The sequence below is a fragment of the Salmo salar genome, unplaced genomic scaffold, assembly GCF_905237065.1.
Source record: "Salmo salar unplaced genomic scaffold, Ssal_v3.1, whole genome shotgun sequence".
Taxonomy (NCBI): domain Eukaryota; kingdom Metazoa; phylum Chordata; class Actinopteri; order Salmoniformes; family Salmonidae; genus Salmo; species Salmo salar.
Genome location: NW_025548647.1, coordinates 206,169 through 226,234, shown reverse-complemented (window position 1 = coordinate 226,234; position 20,066 = coordinate 206,169). Strand labels below are relative to the sequence as shown.

Genomic DNA, 20,066 nt, shown 5'->3' with positions numbered 1-20,066 from the left:
ACATTAGACTATATATGGATAACAGGCTACATTAGACTATATATGGATAACAGGCTACATTAGACTATATATGGATAACAGGCTACATTAGACTATATATGGATAACAGGCTACATTAGACTATACAGTATATGGACAGCAGCAGACAATACAGCAGGCTATGGTGATGATGATACTGATTCCTCTGCTAACTAATGCTACTACCAGAACTGTACACAAGGGTCAACAGTGTAACATAATATGATAGTGGCATGTTGTAATACTACAGACATCAGTGTTTGTGTGATTAAATGTGACTTTGTCAAGTAGTAGCCAGTGTTGTGTTTCACCATTCTATCTGATGTATTGTCAGTTTGTAATGTTGTTATTAGCCCAATATTATTGAGGACATTATTATTAGGATGGTGCAGTAATGTTGAGATGCCAGTAGGGAGAGCTCCGGTCTAGAACACTGGAACCTTCAGTACCACTTTGATGCAGCTGATGAGGAGTGTAAATTGAATGTGTTTGTAGAATAGAATAAATGACATCATGGAACTGACCAAATGTAAATGACACTTTGACCTGTTCCATGTAGAACTCAGAGGGACAAGGCAACACATTCTAAGATATTATAAACATTCCATATAGAATAGTCAACATATTGTTAACATGGTGCTGTATTTCAATAAAAGTGGATATGGGGGACATTTTGTCCATTATAGAAATGTAGGGCCCACTCTAATACAGTAACCTCCCTTTTCTGACATGTTGTTCTGATCGTCATGCATGTTAATGTCTTAAAGAGGAAGGAGATGACAGTTCTATATTTTCATTTTTTAAACATTTACGTCATTTAGCAGACGCTCTTATCCAGAGCGACTTACAAATTGGTGCATTCACCTTATGATATCCAGTGGAACAACCACTTTACAATAGTACATCTATATCTTTTTTGGGCTGGGGGGGGGGTTAGAAGGATTACTTTATCCAATCATCTACTCGTGTCCTGACTACTTTAAATATGTATCAACCACAGAACTGACACTTACTAGCAGTTCCCACTCACTACCAGTCAGTTGACTCACTGTACAAGACCTCTCCCCTTCAGTCTGTAAGTACTCTTGACAATGTCTTGAAATATAGTTTTTAGTTACTTGTTATTAGTCATAATTCATATACTTGAGGGTAATGTATCATTTTACTTCTTGTTATGTTTTGAGCTGTGTTTTGGTTGTTACATCAGGGTCAGTATTCATAAAGTGTCTCAGTGTAGGAGTGTTGATCTACATAGGGATGAGATGATTAACCAGGGTAAAAAAGTCATGCAAACAAACATTGGAACAGTGCAGTGTGCATGTGCGTGTGTGTGTGTGTGTGTGTGTGTGTGTGTGTGTGCGGGGGATTTGTACATTGCTAGACATGACCACCTTTTTGACATGTTAGCCAGCGAGGTGAGACAAGTAGTCTCACCAACAGCACACATGCATAAACGTTCTTGTGTAAGGGGAAGCTGGTTTGATGTTGATGATGATGTGTTCTTCTGTGAGCCAAATACGGCATATATTGTTGTTGTTGGGGGGAGGGGTGCTCATTTTGGAAGTGGGCTGCTCATTTAAAGGCTACATGGAGCAGGTCTTTACAGAGAAGCTGCTTAAATACCAGCCCCTCATGGAGCTTGGACAGCCTCTGTGTGTGTGTGTGTGTGTGTGTGTGTGTGTGTGTGTGTGTGTGTGTGTGTGTGTGTGTGTGTGTGTGTGTGTGTGTGTGTGTGTGTGTGTGTGTGTGTGTGTGTGTGTGTGTGTGTGTGTGTGTGTGTGTGTGTGTGTAAGTCATTGCTGTTTAGCCTCACAGCTTGGGGATAGGAGTTATCATTGAACCTGGTGGTCAGTCTTTAGGCTGCTGTACAGCTTGACGGACCGTAGAGGATTGAACATTTATCCTCCTATATTTGGGGTTCTGAGAATAAAACAGCTTCAGAACAATCAATGTATAAATATGTGTTTACAGTACTACAGATCTTTTCAATAAGTGATTGTTGTTGTTGTTGATGATGATGACTATTGTATACATTAGGAAATTGTTTTTGCATCATGTCATCTTAAACAGACAGACGTAGAGAGACATGCAACACATCACACAATACATACATAGTGCAATAGACTTACAGACAGACAGTATTCACATAGACAACTATATAGCTGTAACGGATTGGCAGTCGTGGTGAAGGAATGAGGCACAGGAAGCAGCGAGCACAGGGTAGTGGCGTATTTAATGTACACTCACTCATTAAACAAAATACTCCCACACACAGGGGAGAAAATACACACGGCGTAAAATAGCGCCGACACGAACATCCCGCACAACACGGAAGCGGACCAGCTAACATAAATAGCCCCGCGAATTAACCAAACTAAACACAGGTGCACGAAACCAAAAGGAAGGGAAAACCAAAAAAGGGAATCAGTGGCAGCTAATAGGCCGGTGACGACGACCGCCGAGCGCCACCCGAGCAGGAGGGGACGCCACCGTCGGTGGGAATCGTGACAATAGCACAATACAACACAACACAATATGAGCCTGGTTCATTTTCAGTAATGAGGCCCTGTACCCCATTTACAGTTTCTACTTCAATGTATCAGGTGGAGTTATTCACCAGCTATAGAGTGAGTTGTTGTTTATGTTTCTAAGACTGCAGGGTGGGAGATGCAACAATGGCCTTGAGAACAACAGGAAGTGTGTTGGTGTTCTTTCTCTGGTCTGTAGCAGGTATGGTCTTATTCATAATGTTTTAGTTGCTCTGTATATCAATCTAAAGACATTTCTAAAAGCATAACAATTGTAATGTTATTCTGGTGTGTTCTGTTAGGAGTCTCCACTTCACTTGAATAGTTATATTTCACACCTCATTGAGTGATGCTTATCTCTGGTTTCCATTCACACTTCTGCACATCAGCAGCAGCAGCAGAATAAGAATGTTGTCAAACACCAGCAGGGTTGGAGTCAATTCCACTCAATTCAGGAAGTAGACTGAAATTCCAATTCCAATTATTTTCAATGCTTTTCAATTAGGAACATTTAGAAAATGTGGAATTGGAATTTGTTTTACTCTCTGAATTGACTGGAATTTAAATGGGATTGACCCCAACCCTGGCAACCAGTACTGTTTACTTCCATGATGTATATTGAAGTGAATACTAGAATGATATAAGGGAATGTACATTAGAGTAGATGGGTCCTACAGTATGCTACACATGTTCTTTTATGGTTGAGTCCTGTGACATGTCACTGTGTTCAGGTGTTTCAGGTGTTTCATTGTTTTTCAGGTGTTCTGGGACAAAATACTGTGAGGAGTGTCTGTGCCTTAAAGGGGTCATCAGTGGACTTGCGCTGTCCTGTAACAAATCCCATTTGGACCAAAGTCATAGTCTGGTATAACAAACGGTTGAATCATGAGCCTTATGATCTGAGATGGGACCCTAATTATAAAGGTCGTGTGGAGTACCGTGGAACTACAGAGAAAGACTGCATCCTGAGAATCACAGACCTGAGACAGAGTGACGTAACAACATATTACTTCAGATATAAAACAACCCAGTATTCAGAATGGAAATATGGCTCATACGGATTCATTCTCAGTCTCACAGGTACTTTATAAATAGTATAGTACAACTCAAGTTATTTATTACATGTTCTATGAGAACAGTGAAATGGTGGTGACTGACAGACTTCCTCCATTATTGTTTCATAACCTCGCCCTTCAGATCTAAAGGTGGAGAGGATGTATGACAACACACTGACCTGTAGCACCACCTGTACTCTGACTGACAACCCCACCTACATCTGGTACAAGAACAGACAACATCTAGATGAGAGCACCTCCCCCCAGTACAAAGACCCAGTCTCCAGTAACTATGTAGACAGCTACTCCTGTACTGTAAAAGGCCATGAGGATCTCCACTCTCCTGCAGTGTGTGAGTGTTTCTTTAATTAACAGTACCGTACAACCTCTGTGTGTGTTGGTTTCACTATGTAATATTAGAACTGTTAGCATTTCTAGAAAGAACTGAGAATATAATCCAGTTGTCCTCTTGTTATGTCACTGTGTTTCAGGTGTTCAGGGTCAGATCTGCAACAGAGTAACTTACACCAAGAGGAGAATCTGTGTCTTGAAGGGGTCAACAGTGGAAATATCCTGTACTTATGTTGGTTATTATTCCACCACATCAACATTCTGGTTTAGAAGTGATAAGTCGACCCCTGAAGACCTAACCAGAGACCCAGGGTATACAGGTCGTGTGAAGTACACTGGAACATACAGAGGTCCCTCCATCCTGAGAATCACAGACCTGAGAGAGGAGGACTCAGCTGAGTATCGCTTCACTTTTAAAACAGACAACTTTGAATGGGGTCATAGTTTCCCAGGAACAACTCTGACTGTCACAGGTAATACTACACTTACATAACATTATGATATACTGGTAATACTACACGTACATAACATTATGATATACTGGTAATACTACACGTACATAACATTTTGATATACTGGTAATACTACACGTACATAACATTTTGATATACTGGTAATACTACACTTACAGAACATTTTGATATACAGGTAATAATACACGTACATAACATTTTGATATACAGGTAATACTACACGTACATAACATTTTGATATAGTGGTAATACTACACTTACAGAACATTATGATATACAGGTAATACTACACGTACATAACATTTTGATATACTGGTAATACTAGACGTACATAACATTTTGATATACTGGTAATACTACACTTACAGAACATTATGATGTTCTGGTAATACTATACTTACAGAACATTATGATATACTGGTAATACTACACTTACAGAACATTATGATATACTTGTAATACTATACTTACAGAACATTATGATATACTGGTAATACTACACTTACAGAACATTATGATATACTGGTAATACTACACTTACAGAACTTGATGATATACTGGTAATACTACACTTACAGAACATTATGATATACAGGTAATACTACACTTACAGAACATTAGGATATACTTGTAATACTACCCTTACAGAACACTATGATATACTGGTAATACTACACTTACAGAACATTATGATATACTAGTAATACTACACTTACAGAACATTATGATATACTGGTAATATTACACTTACAGAACATCATGATATACTGGTAATACTACACTTACAGAACATTATGATATACTGGTAATACCGCACTTACAGAACATTATGATATACTGGTAATACTGCACTTACAGAACATTATGATATACTGGTAATACTATACTTACAGAACATTATGATATACTGGTAATACTACACTTACAGAACATTATGATATACTGGTAATACTACACTTACAGAACATTATGATATACTGGTAATACCACACTTACAGAACATTATGATATACTGGTAATACCGCACTTACAGAACATTATGATATACTGGTAATACTACACTTACAGAACATTATGATATACTGGTAATATTACACTTACAGAACATTATGATATACTGGTAATACTACACTTACAGAACATTATGATATACTGGTAATACTACACTTACATAACATTATGATATACTGGTAATACTGCACTTACAGAACATTATGATATACTGGTAATACCGCACTTACAGAACATTATGATATACTGGTAATACTACACTTACAGAACATTATGATATACTGGTAATACTACACTTACAGAACATTATGATATACTGGTAATACCACACTTACATAACATTATGATATGCTGGTAATACTACACTTACAGAACATTATGATATGCTGGTAATACTACACTTACAGAACATTATGATATACTGGTAATACTACACTTACAGAACATTATGATATACTGGTAATACTACACTTACAGAACATTATGATATACTGGTAATACTACACTTACAGAACATTATGATATACTGGTAATACTACACTTACATAACATTATGACATGCTGTAACTACTTTATCTCTAGTAGTAGTAGGTGGAAATAATGAGGGTTGTTCTTTTATGTTGTTATTCTCTCTTCATTCAGACCTGCAGGTGAAGGTGATTCCTGACACAGTGACAGAAGGATCATGGGTGAAACTGACCTGTAGCACCACCTGTACTCTGACTGAAATCCCCAACCCCACCTACATCTGGTACAAGAATGGAGAATACCTATTTTCTGACTCCTCTCCCCAGTATCAATACTCAGTCAGTAGAGGAGGTTCTGACAGCTACTCCTGTACCTTAAGAGGCCATGAGAAACTCAGCTCTTCCAAAGTCACAGTGGGTGAGTGTTGTGATTTACCTCCAGAGTTTTCCTCTCTTATTGTAAACAGACTTGATATTTTCAGTCAATTCAGATTACTGATTTCTAAGTAACTATAGCTCATTACCATATAACATGTTAGTACTGAAGATTAGCTAAGAATCATACAAATAAGCTAATATCATCACCATCTTCACCATCATCATCACCATCAACATTATCATCATCATCACCATCTTCGTCACCATCTTCACCATCATCATCACCATCATTATCATCATCATCACCATCATCACCATCATTATCACCATCATCACCATCACCATCACCATCATCACCATCATCACCATCAACATTATCATCATCATCACCATCATCACCATCACCATCACTACCATCATCACCATCATCATCACCATCATCAACATCTTCACCATCATCATCACCATCTTCATCATCATCACCATCTTCACCATCATCACCATCATCACCATCATCATCACCATCATCACCATCATCACCATCAACATTATCTTCATCATCACCATCTTCATTACTATCTTCACCATCATCATCACCATCATCATCATCAACATTATCATCATCATCACCATCTTCACCACCATCATCACCACCATCCTCACCATCATCACCATCATTCTCACCATCATCACCATCATCATCATCACCTTCACCATCATCATCATCACCATCTTCACCATCATCATCACCATCATCATCATCATCATCATCATCATCATCATCATCACCATCAACATTATCATCATCATCACCATCTTCACCATCAACATTATCATCATCATCACCATCATCATCACCATCATCATCATCATCACCATCATCATCACCACCATCATCACCATCATCATCACCATCTTCACCATCATCATCACCATCATCATCATCACCATCATCATCACCACCATCATCACCACCATCTTCACCATCATCATCACCATCTTCACCATCATCATCACCATCATCATTATCATCACCACCATCAACATCATCACCATCACCATCATCATGTGCTTCATCATTTGTTCCAGATACTTCTTCTCTTAGCTGCTTGAGTGTGACCTACACCAGTAGAATTATCTGTTCCTTGATACCATCAGTGGACCTGCCTTGCACTACCATATATCCCACAGGTTAGACTGGGTTATCTTTAAGTCATGTTGAGTAATATTGTCAACTACAGAAGGAAACCAGAAAGTGTGTTTTTATATGCTCTCATTCAGACCTGCAGGTGAAGGTGAGTCCTGACACAGAGGCAGGGAAGAGGACACTGACCTGTAGCACCACCTGTTCTCTGACTGTTAACCCCACCTACATCTGGTACAGGAATGGACAGTCTCTTGCTTGGCCCACTTCCCAACAATACTCTGTCTGGAGTTCTGAAACAGAGAGTTACTCCTGTGCTGTTAAAGGCCATGAGGAACTCCACTCTCCTGCAGTGTGTGAGTCTGGATTCTATTGGGATAATTTGTAGCTAACCTTTCTGTTTAACAAAGTAAGGCAATTTTCTAACTTCAAGGTATGTGTGAAAAAAACTATTTCATGTATTTTCAGGTGCTCAGGGTGACAACTGCTGGAGGGTGACTTACACCAAGAGGAGAATCTGTGTCTTGAAGGGGTCAACAGTGAACATATCCTGTTCTTACACTCATCCCACTAGTTATATAGAACAAGGTTCATTCTGGTTTACACAGAAACACCCTGTGGATTTCAGTTCATATCCAGAGTATGCAGGTCGTGTGGAGTACAATAGAAACACAGAGAACCACCACACCATGACAATAACAGACCTGACAGAGAAGGACTCGGCTGAATACAAATTCAGATTACTAACAACACATGATGGGAGATTTTCTGGTCTTCCTGGTGTGATGTTGACTGTCACAGGTAATACTCCACCTACAGTTAGTACTGTAATAGGACAAGTCTAATCACATGACAAGCCTGTCTGGAGTCAAATATGACTGATGTTTCCTCTTAGATATCCTGTTGGAGATGCATCCTACGTCTGTGTCTGAGGGGGAGAGAGTCACACTGAGATGTAGAACCAAATGTCCAGTCAGTCTCAACCCCACCTACATCTGGTACAAGAACGGACAACGTCTGACCAAACCAATCACCAGTTATAACAGTCTGATCCTAGACCCAGTCAGCAGTGAGGATACAGGGAACTACTCCTGTGCTGTAGAAGGCTTTGAGAGAATCCTCTCTCCAGAAGAGACTCTCACTGTCAGATGTGAGTGCATGGGGTGTTGATATATCTACAGTGAAAGTCATTGATATCATCTCTGTAATACATGGTTCTACATGTCAGTGTAATATACTAATCTATACTAATTTACATCATCTCTCTAATACATGGTTCTACATGTCAGTGTAATATACTAATCTATACTAATTTATATCATCTCTCTAATATATGGTTCTACATGTCAGTGTAATATACTAATCTATACTAATTTACATCATCTCTCTAATACATGGTTCTACATGTCAGTGTAATATACTAATCTATACTAATTTACATCATCTCTCTAATACATGGTTCTACATGTCAGTGTAATATACTAATCTATACTAATTTACATCATCTCTCTAATACATGGTTCTACATGTCAGTGTAATATACTAATTTACATAATCTCTTGGTATCTTACATGTTATATGAGTTGTTATTTGTTCTGTCATCTTCAACACCAGTTGGTCCAAAGAACACCTCAGTGTCAGTCAGTCCCTCTGGTGAAATAGTGGAGGGCAGTTCAGTGACTCTGACCTGCAGCAGTGATGCCAACCCACCTGTGGACAAATACACCTGGTACAAGAAGAATGGAGCTTCACTGACAGGATCTGAAAAGACATACAATTTCACCACCATCAGCTCTGAGGACAGAGGAGAATACTACTGTGAGGCTGAGAATAAATATGGACGTCTCATCTCTTCTTCTCTGCCTGTGGACGTTCAGTGTTAGTTCACCTAACCTCATCTTTTAATCAGAGGATCACATTTAAATTCATGTTTCAATTACAGGTAAAACACTATTTTAAACACTGTTGTTACATATTGTCCACCAGATGGCCCAAAGAACACCTCAGTGTCAGTCAGTCCCTCTGGTGAAATAGTGGAGGGCAGTTCAGTGACTCTGACCTGCAGCAGTGATGCCAACCCACCTGTGGACAAATACACCTGGTACAAGAAGAACGTAACCTCACCAAAAGCATCAGGACAGAGTTACATCATCACTAACATCATCTCTGAGGACAGAGGAGAATATTACTGTGAGGCCCAGAATGGAAGAGGATCTATGAACTCTACATCTCTGATGATCATTGTAGCAGGTAAAGTTTAATCTCAATACTTCAATACAAAACTACATGTTTCAATCTAATGTTAATCATTGTGTTTTGACTGATTACACTTTAGTTTATAATTATGTGTTGGCTTATGATATCACAAGTATTATAAGATCCCAAAGTATTAACATGTATTGTGTTGATATTCTGTATTATGTTAGTTTTTAGAATACAAGAACATGCTGTGTATTCATATCATCCATATTATATTATAGGGAAACAGACCTCAGTTATGACTGCAGCTGTAGGAATCATAGTGGTTGTTCTGGTTCTCATCCTCTGTCTCTCTGTCTTTATGTGGTTCAGGTGAGTGAGAATGCATATTTTGTACATAATTTCACTTTAGTCATTGTAAATAAGAATTTGTTCTTAACTGACTTGCCTTGTTAAATAAATGTTAAATAAAAATAAATAAAAATAACTTCATTGATCGATTTTTTTCTTCATACATTCATTCATGTGTAAAACAGGAAGAAGGCCTCCACATCCCCCTCTGACACAAGAGACACAGCAGATGATGGACAGGTGAGTCTGTTGGAATCAGAAGATGACTGTGATTAATGTGTATTCTTTGTGGAACATTTCCACTCCTCATGTTGTCTGTCCTCTCTCTCCATCAGGGAGACTCTAGTCCAGTATATGACAACATCTCAAGCATGGCCATGACCCCTACTGCAGCACAGACAGCAGCCACAGACGACCAGGATGATGTTCACTACGCCAGCGTCCACTTCTCTCGCTCCAAAAACCAGGAAGTGCCTCTGTACTCCACTGTCCAGAAACAAGACGAAGATGTCCAATACGCTGCTGTGAAATTCAACCACCTCAGTGCTGCCACCCAGTGAGCATATTCTGCCATTACAACAACAATCAATTGTGAACACATTGTGAACACATTGTGAACACATTGTGGACACACAGTATTAAAGGAGAAGTTTGCTTGATTACAACCAAACACAGTAATCAGCGACAAAACAAAAAAGTGTGACATTTTTAGAACTGTATTGTTTGCATGTTTTTAGCATTTTAATGTAGGATTATATGGAAGATAGGTGCTGTTGAGATGTTCATATTGAAATATATCTTCTTTTTATGTTCCTGAATTGTTTGATTAGATTAGTACAGATTTTCTCAGGGGAACCCACATGGGGGCCTGACCCCAAGTTTGGGAACAACTTTAAAAACATCTCTCTGCTCGCTTCCTCTCTGTCTCCTCTACTTACACCTGCATTGCAGCCTGCCTCAGCCTCAACACTGATCGCCACATCACTGTCTGTCTCAGTAGCCTACTCTCTGTAAAGGACTTAGTAGGGTATGGTTTACTCCTGCTGAGGTAGGCTCCGTTTAACGTTAGCATCTTACTTCATCCTTCTAGCTGGCTAAGTAATATTACCCAGAAAGCTTCAATGTTACTGCAATAGAAGTCTCTGCTGCAGCTATCCCCTCAACCTGAATGACTGACATACAGTATGTAACGTTATCTATAAGAGACTGTTAACCAGTTGTGCACTCATTCTCCGAGAGTGATTTTTTGGGGGATGTCTGTAGACACGGCAGGAGTCGCAGGACGGTTTAACAAATTGCCTTTTGTCTGGCATCTCGCAAACACACTGTTAGCAGAGCAACCTGTGAGCTGGGGTAGTTTGTTTCATGTCACCCTCGGCCTGTGCCGAGAAGGGGAATTAGCCGTTTGAGAGAATGGTGAATATGCTGCTAAAAAGGCAAATCAGGGAGGCAGATCTGGGGGAAGCAGGCAAACATAACGAACAAACCACAGTTAATGATTCCAACCGTTCGCAAAGAGGTGATTAGTGATTAGTCAGATCAAGAATAGAAGCTTTGAACAACGCAGGGAGCAATATTTAGATGTTGATGCGTAATTCATTTTCTTTATTGTGTACAGTATTTGTCTTAGGCTATTATTATTATTTAAAAATTAGACATAGTTACGGCCATGTGCTCATTGGAGGAGTAGACAATGATGATGTCATCAAAGGTCATTCATGCCTCAACAACAGAAACAGGATGAGGATGTGCAATAAGCTGTTGTGAAATGTAACCGCCTCACTGCAGCCACCCGGTGACCATATTCTGCACTAATGTCATTCATATGCTGCTGCTTATTGTAGGAGATGTCATCAATATGCAAAACAGTTGAACCCTAGTGACCACTAGTGATGTCATTTCCTTAATCTACTAACCCAACAATGGACATCTCAAGACAATTACTGTGATATGACTATAATGAGGGAGTGAAATGAGTTCCAAATGGCACCCTATTCCCTATTTAGGGAACTACTTTTGACCGAGACCTATAGGCCCTGGTCAAACGCAGTGCACTATAAAGGGTATAGGGTGCCATTTGGGATTCAAGCTTTGTTTCATTTCTGTTTCTCTCTCCTCAGACCCACAGCAGCACAAGCAGCTGAGGTGGACCCCTCTGTTCTCTACAGTACAGTCAACAAACCCAGAAACAAGAAGACCTGAACGCAACAAACCCAGAACCAAGAAGACCTGAACACAACAAACCCAGAACCAAGAAGACCTGAACACAACAAACCCAGAACCAAGAAGACCTGAACACAACAAACCCAGAACCAAGAAGACCTGAACACAACAAACCCAGAACCAAGAAGACCTGAACACAACAAACCCAGAACCAAGAAGACCTGAACACAACAATTTGACAAAGACCTTGTATATCTGGAACCTTGTATTCAAACTAAGTGATGTAAGGCTTGAGGGGGTGTGGAAAATTGGCCAATATAAACCAGTAGGTTCGAGCCCTGAATGCTGATTTGCTGAAAGGTGTGGTATATCATACCATATATACCATGGGTATGACATAAAATTACTATTTACTGGTCTAATTACATTGGTCACCAGTTTATAGTACCAATGAGGCACATCGGGGGTTTGTGGTATGTGGCCAATATACCACGGCTAAGGGCTGTATCCAAGTACTCAGTGTTGCGTTTTGCATAAGAACAGCCCTTAGCCGTGCTATATTGGCCATATACCACGCCTCCTCTGGCCTTATTGCTTACATTTATTATAGCAATAACAAACTTCAGGGGTTTGTGGTGTATGGACAATATACTGTACCACGGCTAAGGGCTGTTCTTGACACAAAGTGAATGTGCCGTGGTATACTGGCCATATACAACAAACCCCGAGGTGCCTTATTTCTTTTTTAAACTGGTTACCAACATAAATAGAACAGTAAACAAGTATTTTTACATCATACCCGTGGTATATTGTCTGATATACAGTATACACTTCTGAAATGCTGTTTCAGCCAATCAGCATCCAGGACCCAAACCACCCAGCTTATAATAATATTTTCAATCTAGCAGACACTTTTATCCAAATTCACTCAGTCATTACAGTCATGAAAGTATGAATACATTTCTTGTATGTGTAGTCCCAGCAGGAATCGAACCCATGCACCATGCTGTACAAACTGGGCCACACAGGACTACTCTATTCACACTTAGAGTAGGAGTTCTGATCTAGGGTCAGTTTTGGCTTTTAAACTATGATGAATAAGAAAGGACCTTAACATTAAAATACATTTTTTTTGTAAAATTGTAAACATTTCCAATATCTTTTTCCCAAAATTGTGTATTTCTGAAGTAGGCAACCTCAAGGTCGAGTTATATTTTATATATTCTATATATGTTTTTATGTTATATTTCTGAAACAATCATCAGACTTGTGAGACTATATGCTGTATGAAGGCTAAGAACAATAAAGTAATTCTCTGTTTCTATTATATTGTATTACTTCATATGTTACTGTTAGATGATACACATAGTAGAAGTTTGGTATATTTTTAAAATATTTTATGTCCAGGAAAGAGTTCTGCTTGACGCAAGGTTTCTTATCGCTTTAATCAAATGTATTTTTTTTGTAAGCTACTGTGTGAAGTGTGACTTTTTATCAGAATAAACTTAATCGTCATTGTTTTCACCTTGTTATTACAGTATCTTCAATGGAGACAAAATGGAAAGCTTTCAAAATCACACCTCTTCTACTGTACAGTACATACAGTAACTACAAATGTTTATTTATTTTATTTCACCTTTATTTAGCCAGGTAGGCAAGTTGAGAACAAGTTCTCATTTACAATTGCGACCTGGCCAAGATAAAGCAAAGCAGTTCGATAACATACAACAACAGAGTTACACATGGAGTAAAACAACATACAATCAATAATACAGTAGAAAATAAGACTATATACAATGTGAGCAAATGAGGTGAGATAAGGGAGGTAAAGGCAAGAAAGGCCATGATGGCAGAGTAAATACAATATAGCAAGTAAAACACTGGAATGGTAGATTTGTCATAGAAGAAAGTGCAAAGTAGAAATAGAAATAATGGGGTGCAAAGGAGCAAAATAAATAAAATAAATAAATACAGTAGGGGAAGAGGTAGTTGTTTGGGCTAAATTATAGATGGGCTATGTACAGGTGCAGTGATCTGTGAGCTGCTCTGACAGCTGGTGCTTAAAGCTAGTGAGGGAGATAAGTGTTTCCAGTTTCAGAGAATTTTGTAGTTCATTCCAGTCATTGGCCGCAGAGAACTGGAAGGAGAGACGGCCAAAGGAGGAATTGGCTTTGGGGGTGACCAGAGAGATATATCTGCTGGAGCGCGTGCTACAGGTGGGTGCTGCTATGGTGACCAGTGAGCGGAGATAAGGGGGACTTTACCTAGCAGGGTCTTGTAGATGACCTGGAGCCAGTGTGTTTGGCGATGATTATGAAGCGAAGGCCAGCCAACAAGAGCGTACAGGTCGCAGTGGTGGGTAGTATATGGGGCTTTGGTGACAAAATGGATGGCACTGTGATAGACTGCATCCAGCTTGTCAGTCAGAACCATCCAGAGAAGTGATGCTGGACAGGCGGGCAGGTGCAGGCAGCGATCGGTTGAAGAGCATGCATTTAGTTTTACTTGTATTTAGGAGCAGTTGGAGGCCACGGAAGGAAAGTTGTATGGCATTGAAGCTCATCTGGAGGGTTGTTAACCTCTTTCATCTAGACGTTCCGCTAGTGGAACACCTGCTCCAATATCCAATGATGGGCGTGGCGCGAAATACAAAGTCCTCGAAAATCCGAAAACTTCCATTTTTCAAACATATGACTATTTTACACCATTTTAAAAAGACAAGACACTCCTTTATCTAACCACACTGTCCGATTTCAAAAAGGATTTACAGCGAAAGCAAAACATTAGATTATGTCAGCAGAGTACCCAGCCAGAAATAATCAGACACCCATTTTTCAAGCTAGCATATAATGTCACATAAACCCAAACCACAGCTAAATGCAGCACTAACCTTTGATGATCTTCATCAGATGTCAACCCTAGGACATTATGTTATACAATACATGCATGTTTTGTTCAATCAAGTTCATATTTATATCAAAAACCAGCTTTTTACATTAGCATGTGACTAGCATTCCCACCGAACACTGCCGGTGAATTTACTAAATTACTCACGATAAACATTCACAAAAAACATAACAATTATTTTAAGAATTATAGATACAGAACTCCTCTATGCACTCGATATGTCCGATTTTAAAATAGCTTTTCGGTGAAAGCACATTTTGCAATATTCTCAGTAGATAGCCCGGCATCACAGGGCTAGCTATTTAGACACCCAGCAAGTTTAGCCTTCACCAAACTCCGATTTACTATTAAAAAAGTTTGATTACCTTTGGTGTTCTTCATCAGAATGCACTCCCAGGACTGCTACTTCAATAACAAATGTTGGTTTGGTCCCAAATAATCAATTGTTATATCCAAACAGCGGCGTTTTGTTCGTGCGTTCAAGACACTATCCGAAAGGGTAAATAAGGGTGGCGAGCATGGCGCATTTCGTGACAAAGAAATGCTAAATATTCCATTACCGTACTTCGAAGCATGTCAACCGCTGTTTAAAATCAATTTTTATGCAATTTTTCTCATAAAAAAGCGATACTATTCTGACCGGGAAAGCCTATATACGTACAAAGAGAGAGAAAATAAATACATCTCGTGCCCTCGTGCACGAGCGTGAGTCTCAGAGTACTCTGACCAGCCACTATCCAAACGCGATAATGTGTTTCAGCCAGAGGCTGCCTCGATATCATTCAGCTTTTTCCCAGGTTCTGAGAGCCTATGGGAGCCGTAGGAAATGTCACGTTACGGCAAAGATCCTCAGTCTTCAATAAAAAGAGCCAAGATGAACAACAACTTGTCAGAGAGGGCGCTTCCTGTTTGGAATCTTCTCAGGTTTTTGCCTGCCATATGAGTTCTGTTATACTCACAGACACCATTCAAACAGTTTTAGAAACTTTAGGGTGTTTTCTATCCAAAGCCAATAATTATATAAATATTCTAGTTACTGGGCAGGAGTAGTAACCAGATTAAATCAGGTACGTTTTTTATCCGGCCGTGTCAATACTGCCCCCTAGCCCTAACAGGTTAAGCATGCCCCAGTTTAGGTCACCTAGTAGCACGAGCTCTGAAGATAGATGGGGGGCAATCAGTTCACATATGGTGTCCAGAGCACAGCTAGGGGCTGAGGGTGGTCTATAGCAGGCGGCAACGGTGAGAGACTTGTTTTTAGAGAGATGGATTTTTAATAGTAGAAGTTCAAATTGTTCAGGTACAGACATGGATAGCAGGACAGAACTCTGCAGGCTATCTCTGCAGTAGATTGCAACACCACCCCCTTTGGCCGTTCTATCTTGTCTGAAAACGTTGTAGTTAGGGATGAAGATTTCAGAGTTTTTGGTGGACTTCCTAAGCCAGGATTCAGACACGGCTAGGACATCCGGGTTGGCAGAGTGTGCTAAAGCAGTGAATAAAACAAAATTAGGGAGGAGGCTTCTAATGTTAATATGAAACCAAGGCTATTACGGTTACAGAAGTCATCAAAAGAGAGCGCCTGGGGAGTAAGAGTGGAGCTAGGCACTGCAGGGCCTGGATTCACCTCTACATCACCAGAGGAACAGAGAAGGATGAGTATGAGGGTACGGCTAAAAGCTATGAGGATTGGTCGTCTGTGACGTCCAGAATAGAGAGAAAAAGGAGCAGGTTTCTGTTGGCGATAAAATAGCTTCAAGGTATAATGTACAGACAAAGGTATGGTAGGATGTGAATACAGTGGAGGTAAACCTAGGCATTTAGTGATGATGAGAGAGATATTGTCTCTAGAAACATCATTGAAACCAGAAGATGTCAAAGCATGTGTGGGTGGAGGAACTGAGAGGTTGGATAAGGTATAATGAGCAGGGTTAGAGGCTCTACAGTGAAATAAGCCAATAAACACTAACCAGAACAGCAATGGACAAGGCATATTGACATTAAGGAGAGGCATGCTTAGCCGAGTGATCAAAGGGTCCAGTGAGAGTTAGATAGCTAGCCGAGCCATAGGTAGCAAGCTGGTGGAAGATGGAGGGAGGTCTGTTTTTAGCCACCTCGTGCGTTTCCGTCTTTAGATTAGTGGGGTTCCGTGTGGTAGGGGGGACCAGTCCAGTTGGCAAAATAGTTAGTTATTGTGGCCCAAGAAAAGTGTCCGATAGACCTATTCAGATAGCAGCCGATAAGACAGCTAATGATTAGCGGGCCGCAGATGGGCGTTCAGGTTACGTCGCGACGGAGGGGCCAGTTGGATAACTCCCTCGGGCAGATAACGTCGGTGGTCCAGTCGTGAAGGCCCGATGGGGCTCCGCATCGGCAGTAAAACGGGTCCGGATAGGTGACTGTAGCCCAGGAGAGGCTGATGGGACACTTCAGCTGGCTAGCTCGGAATAGCCCAGGAGTGGCTGACGGAACTCTTCAGCTGGCTAGCTCCGTAATGATGTATGTTAATTCCAGGACCGACGTTGCCAATAGTCACTCAGGTAGCAGCTAGCTAGCTGCAAGATTCAGGTGTAAATGTCCAGAGCCTGCGGTAGAAATCCGGGGATATGGAGAGAGAATAGGTCCGGTATGCTCTGGTCTGAGTCGCGCTGTACAAAAACTGGCGATAGCTTTTCGAGCTAATGGATAGCTGAGGACCGCTAACCGTGGCTAGCTTAACTCCAACGTTAGCCAGTGAAATGTCTAACCTCTGGCTAGCTTCTGTTGTGGATTTCAGATTTGAGGTAAATAATACTTTCTTTTTTATATTGGTGAGGCGGGTTGCAAGAGAGTGTTAAGGTTGAGTTTTTAGAAGAAAAAAAAAATATGTAAAAAGATATGCGAAGAAAATATGTAAATATATATATATACACGGGACACGACAAGAGGAGGATAAAGGACGTCTGAACTGCTACGCCATCTTGGAATGAGTCCAAATAAGAAATGTACATTGGTTTGGAGAGCAATAGTGGTTAATTCACCTTCATCACCATCATCATGAAACCACAAAATATACACATAGTGGTTAGAGTGTTGGACTAGTAACTGAGAGGTTGCAAGATCAAATCCCTGAGCTGACAAGGTAAAAATCTGACATTCTGCCCCAGAACAAGGCAGTTAACCCACTGTTCCTAGGCTGTCATTGAAAATAAGAATTTGTTCTTAATTGACTTGCCTAGTTAAATAAAGGTTAAAAAAAAGTCATTAACATGGAGTTGTTTCCCCCTTTCCGGCTATAACAGCCTCCAATCTTCTGGGAAGGCTTTGCACTAGATGCTGGAACATTTCTGCAGGGGCTTGCTTCCATTCAGCCACAATAGCATTAGTGAGGTTGGTGACTGATGTTGAGCCATTAGGCCTGGTGAAGCGTGATTCATCCCTCCAGAGAACATGATTCCAGCTGACAAGTGTTTGTATTTTACATGGTATTGAGAGTCTCTCTCTCTCCACAGAGTGTCCACACGGACCCTAACTGTGACATGTGCACAGCTCTGAACATGAGGACCAGGTCACCAGAGTACGACAGTCTGGCAGTAAGTCTCTTATAATTAATTCATGTACGTGTTTTTTTGTTTGTGAGTGTGTTTGTGTTTTATATAGTATTTAACTGTGTTTTGAGAAACTGTGTCTCATTGTGTCTCAATGTGCTAATATGTTTCCTATTATTTCAGAGTGTGAGGGACTCCCCCAGTGATACAGACCCTCAGAGAGACACTCAACCCTCCAATTGTGAGAACTGAAGAGAACCTGGACTGAACAAAACCCCCACAGAGCCTGGACTGAAGATAACCAAAACCAAACCTGGACTGAAGAGAACCAAAACAGAACCTGGACTGAAGAGAACCAAAACAGAACCTGGACTGAAGAGAACCAAAACAAAACCTGGACTGAATAAAACCACCACAGAACCTGGACTGAAGAGTTACAAAAATTGCAAAAATCGCTGAAGCTGGAGACTTACATTTCCCTCACTAACTTTAAACATCAGCTATCTGAGCAGCTAACCGATCGCTGCAGCTGTACATAGTCCATCTGTAAATACTCCACCCAATCTACCTACCTCATCCCCATATTGTTTTTATTTACTTTGTGCTCTTTTGCACACCTGTATCACTACTTACACACCATCATCTGCTCATCATCATCTGCTCATCTATCACTCCAGTGTTAATCTGCTAAATTGTAATTACTTTGCTACTCTGGCCTATTTATTGCCTTACCTCCTCATGCCATTTGCACACACTGTATATAGACTTTCTTTTATTTTCTATTGTGTTATTCACTGTACGTTTGTTTATGTATAACTCTGTGTTGTTGTTTCTGTCACACTGCTTTGCTTTATCTTGGCCAGGTCGCAATTGTAAATGAGAAGTGTGTGAGTACAGTACATTAATACAATAGTACCGTATTCTACTCAGCAAGTATCATGCATTCAGGCAAAAGAGACATGTCTTACTTTATCAATCATTACAGAACAAAACTTTTTACTCGCTGTTAATATTACTCTGACAAAATGTTGGGCCTTTTACATCAGATAAACCAAAAAACACCCTTGTCAGTCAGTCCCTCTGGTGAAATAGTGGAGGGCAGTTCAGTGACTCTGACCTGCAGCAGTGATGCCAACCCACCTGTGGACAAATACACCTGGTACAAGAAGAATGGAGTCTACTATCCATCAACCACCTATATGACCACAGGACTACATCTTGTCTTCAATCATATCAAGTCCTCAGTCACTGGAGAGTACTACTGTGGGGCCTGGAATGGGATTAAGACAGGGAGGTCTGAGTATATCAACATCAATGTGAGATGTGAGTAAAGTACAGCTCAGTATCACATGTGTTCCTGTTAATGTTTTGTGTTAGTGGATTCTATTTTTAATAGTCTGGCTTCACAGATTTTATATCATGACCATTATAATCATCTGACAAATTCTAATTTATTTTTGACATTTCATTTGTAAATATAGTACTGTCGTAAAT

The 20,066-nt window shown here is 40.2% G+C and overlaps 1 protein-coding gene across 4 annotated transcripts in view; it reads left to right on the top strand.

Annotated features, from left to right (window-relative positions):
- LOC106601628 (sialoadhesin) overlaps nt 1-13,658 on the top strand; it is a 63,329-nt gene extending 49,671 nt beyond the window's left edge. For 2 of the 4 annotated variants that reach the window (XM_045712625.1, XM_045712623.1), the window contains 12 exons: nt 4,093-4,425; nt 6,079-6,321; nt 7,371-7,472; nt 7,563-7,781; nt 7,894-8,226; nt 8,321-8,575; nt 9,040-9,303; nt 9,412-9,675; nt 9,906-9,996; nt 10,161-10,215; nt 10,311-10,531; nt 12,096-13,658. In XM_045712625.1, coding sequence (XP_045568581.1) covers nt 4,093-4,425; nt 6,079-6,321; nt 7,371-7,472; nt 7,563-7,781; nt 7,894-8,226; nt 8,321-8,575; nt 9,040-9,303; nt 9,412-9,675; nt 9,906-9,996; nt 10,161-10,215; nt 10,311-10,531; nt 12,096-12,177 — 2,462 coding nt within the window. In that variant the 3' untranslated portion in view covers nt 12,178-13,658. The remainder of the gene's footprint in view (nt 1-4,092; nt 4,426-6,078; nt 6,322-7,370; nt 7,473-7,562; nt 7,782-7,893; nt 8,227-8,320; nt 8,576-9,039; nt 9,304-9,411; nt 9,676-9,905; nt 9,997-10,160; nt 10,216-10,310; nt 10,532-12,095) is intronic. The other 2 variants (XM_045712624.1, XM_045712627.1) reach the window with 2 other exon arrangements.
- Nucleotides 13,659-20,066: the final 6,408 nt, after the last annotated feature.